Source organism: Aegilops tauschii, chromosome 2 (assembly GCF_002575655.3).
Source record: "Aegilops tauschii subsp. strangulata cultivar AL8/78 chromosome 2, Aet v6.0, whole genome shotgun sequence".
Taxonomy (NCBI): Eukaryota; Viridiplantae; Streptophyta; class Magnoliopsida; order Poales; family Poaceae; genus Aegilops; species Aegilops tauschii.
Genome location: NC_053036.3, coordinates 122,366,627 through 122,376,925, shown reverse-complemented (window position 1 = coordinate 122,376,925; position 10,299 = coordinate 122,366,627). Strand labels below are relative to the sequence as shown.

Here is a 10,299-nt window from a genome sequence, read left to right as displayed (position 1 = left end):
CGGGCATGAGTCTGAAATACCAATTTCATCTCTTGGAACATCTCATATGCTTCGTGGCGTTCAAAACGTCTTTGCAACCCCGATTCTAAGCCGTAAAGCATGGTGCACTAAAATGTCATCATATCGAGCTTGCCAAACATTCATAACGTCTGCATCTGCTCCTGCAATCGATCTGTCACCTAGCGGTGCATCAAGGAGATAATATTTCTGTGCAGCAATGAGGATAATCCTCAGATCACGGACCCAGTCCGCATCATTTCTACTAACATCTTTCAACTTAGTTTTTCTCTAGGAACATGTCAAATAAAACAGTGGAGCTATACGCGAGCTATTTATCTACAACATAGATATGCAAAGACTATCAGGACTAAGTTCATGATAAATTAAAGTTCAATTAATCAAATTGCTTAAGAACTCCCACTTAGATAGACATTCCTCAAGTCATCTAAATGATACATGATCCAAATCAACTAAAACATGTCCATCATCACGTGAGATGGAGTAGTCATCAATGGTGAACATCTCTATGTTGATCATATCCACTATATGATTCACATTCGACCTTTCGGTCTCCAGTGTTTCGAGGCCATGTCTGTACATGCTAGGCTCGTCAAGTTTAACCTGAGTATTCCGCATGTGCAAAACTGTCTTGCACCCGTTGTATGTGAACGTAGAGCCTATCACACCCGATCATCACGTGGTGTCTCAGCACGAAGAACTTTCGCAACGGTACATACTTGGGGAGAACACTTATACCTTGAAATTTTGTAAGGGATCATCTTATAATGCTACCGCAAAATAAGATGCATATAAAAGATAAACATCACATGCAATCAAAATATGTGACATGATATGGCCATCATAATCGTGTGCTTCTGATCTCCATCTCCAAAGCATCGTCATGATCTCCATCGTCACCAACTCGACACCTTGATCTCCATCATTGCATCGTGGTCGTCTCACCAACTATTGCTTCTACAACTATCGCTAACGCATAGTGATAAAGTAAACCAATTACATGGCGTTTGCATTACATACAATAAAGCGACAACCATAAGGCTCCTGCCAATTGCCGATAACTTTTACAAAACATGATCATCTCATACAACAACGTATATCACATCATGTCTTGACCATATCACATCACAACATGCCCTGCAAATAACAAGTTAGACGTCCTCTACTTTGTTGTTGCAAGTTTTTACGTGGCTGCTACGAGCTTCTAGCAAGAACCGTTCTTACCTACACATCAAAACCACAATGGTGATTTATCAAGTTTGTTGTTTTAACCTTCAACAAGGACCGGCCGCAGTCAAATTTGATTCAACTAAAGTTGGAGAAACAGACACCCGCCAGCCACCTTTATGCAAAACTAGTTGCATGTCTGCCGGTGGAACCGGTCTCATGAATGTGGTCATGTAAGGTTGGTCCGGGCCACTTCATCCAACAATACCGCCGAAACAAAATAAGACATTGGTGGTAAGTAGTATGACGATCACCGCCCACAACTCTTTTGTGTTCTACTCATGCATATCATCTACGCATAGACCTGGCTCGGATGCCACTGTTGGGAAACGTAGCATGCAATTTCAAAAAAATCCTGCGCTCACGCAAGATCTATCTAGGAGATGCATAGCTACGAGAGGGGAGAGTGTCTACGTACCCTCGTAGACCGTTAAGCAGAAGCATTTATCACGCGGTTGATGTAATCGTACTCTTCGCGATCCAATCACGATCCAACCGATCTAGTGCCGAACGGACGACACCTCTGAGTTTAGCACACGTGCGACTCGATGACGTCTCCTCCTTCTTGATCCAGCAAGCGGGAGAGGAGAAGTAGATGGGATCACAACCAACACGACAGCATGGTGGCTATGGTGGTGGTGGAACACCGATAGCGCTTCGCTAAGCGTCGCCGGGACGAGGCGGTGGAACTACAGAGTAATGGGAGAGAGAGAGGGGTGCCAAGGGCTTGGTATGTCCTCTTGGGGCGCCCCTCCCCTCTATATATAGGTGGAGGGGCGTAGTAAACAGCCCCTCCAAGCCCTAGGGCGCAGCTAAGGGGGAGAGGACTTGGACTCCAAGTCCAATCCTATTCCTACTAGGACTCCTTCCTTTTTTCTGCCTCCCTAGCTACATGGGCTTTTGAGAACTTGGTGCGCCTAGCCCAATAAGGCCAGGGCGCCTCCCTGCAGCCCATGCTAGCCCTTGGGTCGTGGTGGAACCACTTGTGGACTTCCGAACCCCTCCGGAATCCTCCGAAACCTTCTAGAAGCTTCCCGGTACAATACCGAAAAAACTGCATCTTTTTCTGGAACCCAAAATATGACTTCCCATATATAAATCTTTACCTCTCGACCATTCCGAGACTCCTCGTGACGTCCGGGATCTCATCCGGGACTCCGAACAAGATTTGGTTACCACTCATCAAATATCCCAATACTAAAGCGTCAACGAATGTTAAGCATGCGACCCTGCGGGTTCGGGAATTATGTAGTCATGACCGAGACACCTCTCTGGTTAAAAACCAATAGCGGAACCTGGATGCCCATATTGATTCCTACATATTCCACGAAGATCTTTTATCGGTTGAACCTTTATGACAACATACGTAATTCCCTTTGTCTGTCGGTATGTTACTTGCCCGAGATTCGATCGTTCGTATCTCTATACCTAGTTCAATCTTGTTACCGGCAAGTCTCTTTACTCGTTCCGTAATGCATCATCCCGTAACTAACTCATTAGTCACATTGCTTGCAAGACTTATAGTGATGTGCATTATCAAGAGGGCCTAGAGATACCTCTCCGATACACGGAGTGACAAATCCTAATCTTGATCTATGCCAACCCAACAAACACCTTCGGAGACACCTGTAGAGCATCTTTATAATCACCCAGTTACGTTGTGACGTTTGATAGCACACAAGGTATTCCTCCGGTATCCGGGAGTTGCATAATCTCATAGTCAAAGGAATATGTATATGACATGAAGAAAGCTATAGCAATAAAACTGAACGATAAATATGCTAAGCTAACGGATGGGTCATGTCCATCACATCATTCTCCTAATGATGTGACCCCGTTCATCAAATGACAACACATGTCTATGGTTAGGAAACTTAACCATCTTTGATTAACGAGCTAGTCTAGTAGAGGCTTACTGGACACTGTGTTTTGTCTATACCCACACATATATCAAGTTTCCGGTTAATACAATTCTAGCATGAATAATAAACATTTATCATGATATAAGGAAATATAAAATAACAACTTTATTATTGCCTCTAGGGCACAATTCCTTCAGAGTTGTCTCAAGTGTCTCAAGTGGATGGTGTACCATCGATGGTTGAGGGACTTCGATTCACGGTTGCGGTTGACCGCGTCGGAGTAGGGTCTGAAATGCTTGTGTTCATAGAACCACATATGAATGTTAGCCCAAAAGGTTGTGCCCTTTTTGCTTCGTGTCATGGATCGGATCCAGGCTAGTAGCCAACCATGCATCACACAATAGCTCGTCCTCCCACATGTTGAAGCTTTTTTCTCTGCCCCTCTTCTTTGAATCACCACTGAAATCATCTGGATCATCGTCCTCGCCCTCCTCCTCCTCTCATGCTGTCCCGCAACCCAATTATGCTGTTGTGTGTCCACGTCCTGCTGTGTGTAGTCCCGATGCATGCCCGGCTCTCTGTAGGTACCGGACTGGGTGTACTGTTGTGTGCCTGGCTGGTTGTAGGTGCCGGACTGGGTGGGCTCTGAGTCATCCACCTGCCCGACCTCATAGGGACCTCCTCCTCCGCCTCCCTCATGGATGATCTCGTACATCTCTTTATCCGCGTTGTCGTACGCCGACTCTTTTGGTTTAGGCATACCCAGCGAACATCATGCGGGCACCCATTTGCTCCACGCCCGACAAGCGGCGGCGGTGAACGCTCAAGAAAAGTAGTGGCGTCACGTTGACGTCGACGATGAACAACATGACAGGGGATGTCCGGGGACTGCCTACCCAGCTGCTTGGCAGCGTAGAAGTACGGAGCCTTATAATGCTCTGGCCATGGCGGCGTCTCACAGTCGCCGAGGCCCCGCGGCGCCCCGACCTCTACCACGTCGGCGACCTGCACGCCCACCGCCTCATCGGCCACTAATACGCCCTCCGCCAGCCTTCTACTTCTTGAGCATTTCCTTCTTTGCGGCCTTCGCTTTGACGCGACGATTTTGCCGTCTCGTTGAGTTGATCTTCGGGCGAGCGTGATGCTTGGATCCTCCACCACCTTCGTCTTCGACAGGGTCTCCTCCGGGTCCATGGGTTGGCGGCAGGAGAGAACAAGATAGTGGGGAAAAGGGCGGAAATTTGGTGGAGAGCAGCGAGATGAAAGAAAACAGTGGGGGGATTTTGCCAAGGAAACAGTGTGGTCAACTACAAAAGTGCGGGCTCCGCCTTAGTTTTTGATGGGCCGGGGTGTCGGAGTCCTACGTGGCTCGTGTCCGGACTCCGGCAAAGCCCCCTTCCCTCAGTTTGTTTCGACTTTGTGGGAAAATTATGGTCCGGACTGCTCCGCGAACGAATGGGGGTCGATGTTGGATGGCTTGCAGGGTCTGGACAACTGCTTCCAGACGGATACAGACGGTTTGAGGGTCGGCGTTGGAGATGCCCTTACGCGCATACGCTCCATCCAAAACCCCAAAATTTCATTTTTTTAAATAACCACATATATTTGATTAAACAAACGGATTACAAACTGTATACCTGTGATCATTAAAAGAGACGTGCATGGATGACTTGCAATATTACATCAAAGACACCGTATGAAGCAAAATTAAAATTTCAGTGTGACATAATCTTGTGCCACGCCGAAACGTCATCCACCATCACCGTCATCAAGACAACGCTGAAAAAAGAAGGAAACCTGTCGTCATACCTAGATGTAGACTCTGACCCTCTGTAGGGGAACGCTCTTTCTAGTCTCTTCTTCATCCAAAATCCCAAAATTTCTTAGTTGCCCCAACAAAAGGAGTCTGCATCAGGCAACATGGCTTCTGATTTATTTTCCTTTGACTGGAATTTCCTTTATTTTGCTTTTCTTACTACGTACTTCCTCCGTTTCAAATTACTCGTCGTCTAGAAAAATAGTCTTGGACACGTCAAACGCGGTAAAGATACGAATTCGATCTCCCACCGGACGCGGCCCGGTCCAATACCTTCGACCGTCCAGGCCTCTCCGAGCCCCTCGTCCCAAACGCCGACGCGTCAAAGCTCCTCCTTCGTGACCAGATCGACGGTCGCCCCACCCTCATCGCTCTTCCCCTCGGGCGCCGGCAGATCCACGCGGGCGGCGACCCTCTTCGTCGGCGGTTCACCCTACCCGACGCTCGTCTCTTGCCATGGTGAGCTCCTTGCCCTCCCCTCCCTCTAGATCCCCCTTCTTCCTTGCGAACCGTCGCCGCCGAATTCGGGCAGGCACCGAGCCCGTGATCCGTGTCCGGCGCTTGCTGCATAGGTGGCAGCTGTTTTGAACTATTGATATTGCATTCCTGTGGCAATATAAAGCAGCGATCTTTGAAGATTTAATTTTCTGCATGAACATTTACACAACGGTTATCCTGTTTGCCGGAATGATTTGTTACGACCTTTGCTGATAATTTCGACTGATATTCTGATAACAACATCCGCTTCTGGTACGTGTGCTTGTATTGTAGTCTACAATGAAGGGACAGATAAGGAGGGAGAGGCCTAGGACTCGTCCTCATGGCCTCACGCAACAGAAGAGGCAGGAAATAAAGGAAGCATTTGATCTTTTTGACACCGATAACTCTGGTAATGAATCTGTTCCTTCACCGGCCTGGTTATTCCCGATGCAATATTGGTTAGTTGGGCTAATTATCTGAAACTTGCTCGCATTGCAGGAACCATCGATGCCAAGGAGCTGAATGTTGCAATGAGGTGGTAGTAATTTCATATTCATTGTCATTTTAGCACCATTTTCCCGTGTCAGCAATAGTGGCCCTAAAATTGTTGCTTTTGTTTGTAGAGCCTTGGGGTTTGAGATGACAGAAGAGGTACAATTCATCCACCTTACTACAGTAGTTCGTTGGTTTTGCATTTTCTTCCACCTTATTTTAAGGAGAGCTTGTACTTGTCTTGCTCCTGTAAGATCGTAAAAATGATCAAACATCTATTGCAGAGAAAGTGGTTAAATTTTGCCTCTCGAATAATTAATGCAATACTGGTGACCATTCCTACAATGATAGACAATTGAGCTGTATTGCAATTCTAAATAAATAATGTGTGTTGCCCAAACATGTCATTTTGGTATATATTTTCTCTCGTCTTAAAAAAGTAGCTGGTTAATGAATCCTTCCTTTACTACTAGGGTACTCTATAATGTATTGAGGAAATCCCTCCTACTGACACTCCACCCTGCTTTTGGATAATGCAGCAAATCAATCAGATGATTGCTGATGTTGACAAAGATGGCAGTGGATCGATAGATTATGAGGAGTTTGAGCACATGATGACTGCCAAGATTGGGGAGAGGGACACTAAAGAAGAGCTTACAAAAGCGTTCCGCATTATTGACCAAGATAAAAATGTAAAGTTTCTCAATATTCCTTTGTTCTACATACATTGTTGAATATGAGTCTGGTTCACTGCAACTTTCCAGGTTATAAACTGGTTAGCTTTACTTTATCAGACAATTGGAATTTACTACTATTCCCTCTGAGTCACAATCTAAGTCGTTTTAATATCTTTAATACAGAAAAAAAAAATACCAACTTCTACAACATTTAATTGATATCTCTAGATTCATGAGGAGATATACTTTCCTAATGTATGTACGAAAACACTAACGCCCACACGTGTGGGCGTTACCCAACTCGCCCACACACCTGGATCGTTGTTCACTGTCTTTTGCATTAATCTTGACACGAAAAGGTGGATTTGGTGTGCCACGTAGGACGGGGCTGGTGTGTGGGCGTTGGAGAGTTTGCCCACACGCCCGCACCACGCTGTTTGCCAGCTGCGCTGTGTGGGCGAACTGCTTTTCGCCCACACAGCCACCACCTAGATCATGCGCGTGTGGGCGAACTGCTTTTCGCCCACAGGACACTCCTACCTTGTGGATGGCAACTGCAGTTACGCGAACGTGGCAACTCGGTACACACACATGGCAACTGTGATTCTTTGCTACACGGCAACTGCAGTTACGCGAACGTGGCAACTCGGTACACACACAACTGTGATTCTTTGCTACACGGCAACTGCAGTTGTGCGTACGTGGCAACCAGATAAACACACATGGCAACTGTGATTAATAATACATGGCAACTATGGTTGGACCACACGTGACGACTAGGTAAACACACATGGCAACTACTGTTTTGACCATATGTGGCAAGTAGTTAATCACACATGGCAACTATGGTTTGATTACACGCGACAACTACCATAAATTAGACATGGCAACTATAGTTAACCAAAACAGATAGAGTTGCCATGCTTTTACAACTACACTTGCCATCCCGGATAACTAGATCTGCCAACCAGGATGGCAACTAAATCGTCACCCCGCGGGGTACCTAACATAGCTGCGCCAGGACGTGTGGGCATTTTTGCTTCGTGCCACACGCACGGGGTGGAGATGAGTAGTACTTGTTGGGCGTGTGGCACGAAGTAGCCGCGCCCACACGTGTGGGCAATTCTAATGTCCGACCACACACAGCCCGTGTGGGCTGCCTCCTGTTCACACCACACACGGTGTGTGGGCGCATGTCGAATATACCACACGCGTGGCAGTTATCGTCGTCCTGTATGTATACTTAATTTATCTAAAGCAACATACTTTTTGTAGAAATTAATGGTCGAATTTTCCCCTTGGAAAACCGTATTAGTCTAAAATGGTCTAGATTGTGACAGTAGTACTGGATGCTTTTTGGTGGTTTGGTGCAGAATGGCAATTTGATATCTTTTCTAATGCCAACTCGAATTAGTATGAATGAGACACATACTTATGTTATAACTCCACCATGTTCTAACAGACTGTTCCTTTTGAAGAGTGTTACCATAACTCTAGTATGCTGTGTGACTCGTGCAGGGGAAGATTTCAGATGTTGATATTCAGCGTATTGCCAAAGAGTTGGGTGAAAATTTCACTCTCCAAGAGATCCAAGAAATGGTTCAAGAGGCAGATCAAAATGGTTTGCTGTTTTATCTCTCTTTGCTGAGAATGGAAGAGCTTCATTTTTCTGAAAGTTTATCCTACTGGAGAATCAAGTGACTGAGTTTGATTTCTGTCCTGTCGCAGGCGATGGCGAGATAGATTTTGGCGAGTTTGCGAGGATGATGAAGAAGACCAGCTATGGCTACTAGGCAGGGATGGCATCTGCGAGCGTCTGAATCTTTGTGCAGTTGTTCAGTAACCACCGTGTGTTTGCCTGATGTATTTACTGTTCTGTTTCCTCCGAGTGATCCTGTTGAACTCTGTGTACTTGTTATGGTAACATAATATTTCTGCAATGGAGGTGTCCGACCGCACCGTCATCTACCCTGTGTTTTCACAATGTGGTGATCTGCAAAGTATATGATGATCCAGGTTTGCCATAGCCTGGTGTTTACCTGACATTTCGCTGCCTCTTTGATGTGGGCAGTGTGAGTCGCTGAATGAAATGGGTGGTTTGGCACTACAGGATGGTGCTCGCACGTAACGGTAGACCATAGTTTGTACTCTTTTCTTATTTGATGAGTGACACAGGAGAAGTGTTGTGTTCATTGCTCAATAGAAATAGTACAAGAGAGCAAAGCTCGGTTTATCAATAGCCCTGAGGCACCAAGAACGATGAAACTGGTGGCTGGCTAGAAACAAACTTAGTACTGGCGAGAAGAAGCTTAAACTTAGTGGAGGTGATGATCCATGTGAGGAGGCCGGCGGCTGATGTCGAGACCTTTTTCCTGAAGAAACCAAAGGAAAAGACGGCTGTACACATAGCCTGGGCAACCCCGGCGAATGATATTATGAAGGTAAACGTGGATGGCAGCTTCATGCCTGATGGAAAGTTTTATCATCAGAGATGATGCTGATGGAGACGCGGTAGGAGCTGGAGCTGGCAGGCTGCAATCTTTACTAGCTGACGTTGAAGCTTGTTGTGCTGCGTTGCAAACTGCGCAGGCATGGGGGATGACACGCATCACCTTGGAAACGGATGCCCAGGAACTGGTAGCTGCCATCTCAAGTAGTAATGCTGTTTGGAGAGATTAATAAAGCCTTTGTGGGTTTGAACTTTGTTGTTTTTTAGTTGTTTTCTGTCCTAGGAATTGTAATATAAGTAAGTTTAATAAGGTACAGTCCGCAAGCTGTAAAGGATTAAAATAGGTGGCGTGCTACATGTTAGTGATGTTAAGAAAGATCCGTCGCCTCGGTAGCCGTTGGATGGCGAGCTCGGCAGCCATCCGATCTTCGCCCTGTGAGCGTGCGCCAGCCTCTGCATTGCAATAAGGCTCGTGTTGCACTCAGCACTTTGGAAGACCAGCCTTGTTGTGCTCCTGCCAAACCGTTTTCCTTTGAAACAAGTCCTGTAAAACAAAAGACCCGTGTTGCACAAAGGAAAATTCCATTGTTGCCCCCTTTGCAACAAACGTAGTGTTGTGCTCGGCCATCTTCAACAAGAGGCTTGTTGCGTAAAACAAAATCACCTTTGTTGTTCGCTGCCGCAATTTGCAACAGTGTTATTGCTGCAGAAACTCATCTCTGACCTCTTGCTAGACGTGACGTGGTGCTGGAGGCCGGGACATGGAGGTGCAGAGGAGGATGCAAACAACCTCTTCCTAGATGTGATGGTGGTGCTAGAGACTGGGACATGGAGGCGCAGAGGAGGATGCTGGTGGCCGTCCTGAAACATGTACGTCGCCGGGGAGGGCCAAGCACGCGCAGCATGGCTGCCTTCGGGCGTGAAGGAGGGTGGCTGAGGTCGCGTTGAGGGGGAGGCCTCGATCCATGGCGGCGCGGCAGGGAGGTGCCGACGGCTGGCGTCGTTTGTCGTGTGCTAGATGCATTGAAAGGGAGGAAGAAGAAAATGATGAATAAAATAAGTGGCTCACATTTCTTGTGGAGATAAGATAGAGCAAGGGACCCATGAGGGAGGCGTGGCACGCGTAGGAGGCTGGTTGCGTGATGGACGTGTCAAACAACCTTTGCAGCAAGCATTATGTTGCATTTGTTACTTTGAAACAGGGGCCAAGTTTCAAAGGTTAGATATGACTGCCCGCCGTTCGATCAAAATCGGATCGACGACCGCGGAGGTGGTCGA

General features: G+C 46.8%; 1 protein-coding gene across 1 annotated transcript; it reads left to right on the top strand.

Moving 5' to 3' along the window:
• The first annotated feature begins 5,114 nt into the window (after positions 1-5,114).
• LOC109751261 (probable calcium-binding protein CML13) lies at positions 5,115-8,536 on the top strand. The gene is made up of 7 exons (XM_020310158.4): positions 5,115-5,382; positions 5,695-5,812; positions 5,902-5,938; positions 6,027-6,054; positions 6,435-6,587; positions 8,091-8,193; positions 8,301-8,536. Exons 1-7 carry the CDS (start codon positions 5,380-5,382, stop codon positions 8,363-8,365), a joined length of 507 nt encoding a protein of 168 aa, XP_020165747.1. The 5' UTR covers positions 5,115-5,379; the 3' UTR covers positions 8,366-8,536.
• The last annotated feature ends 1,763 nt before the right edge of the window (positions 8,537-10,299 follow it).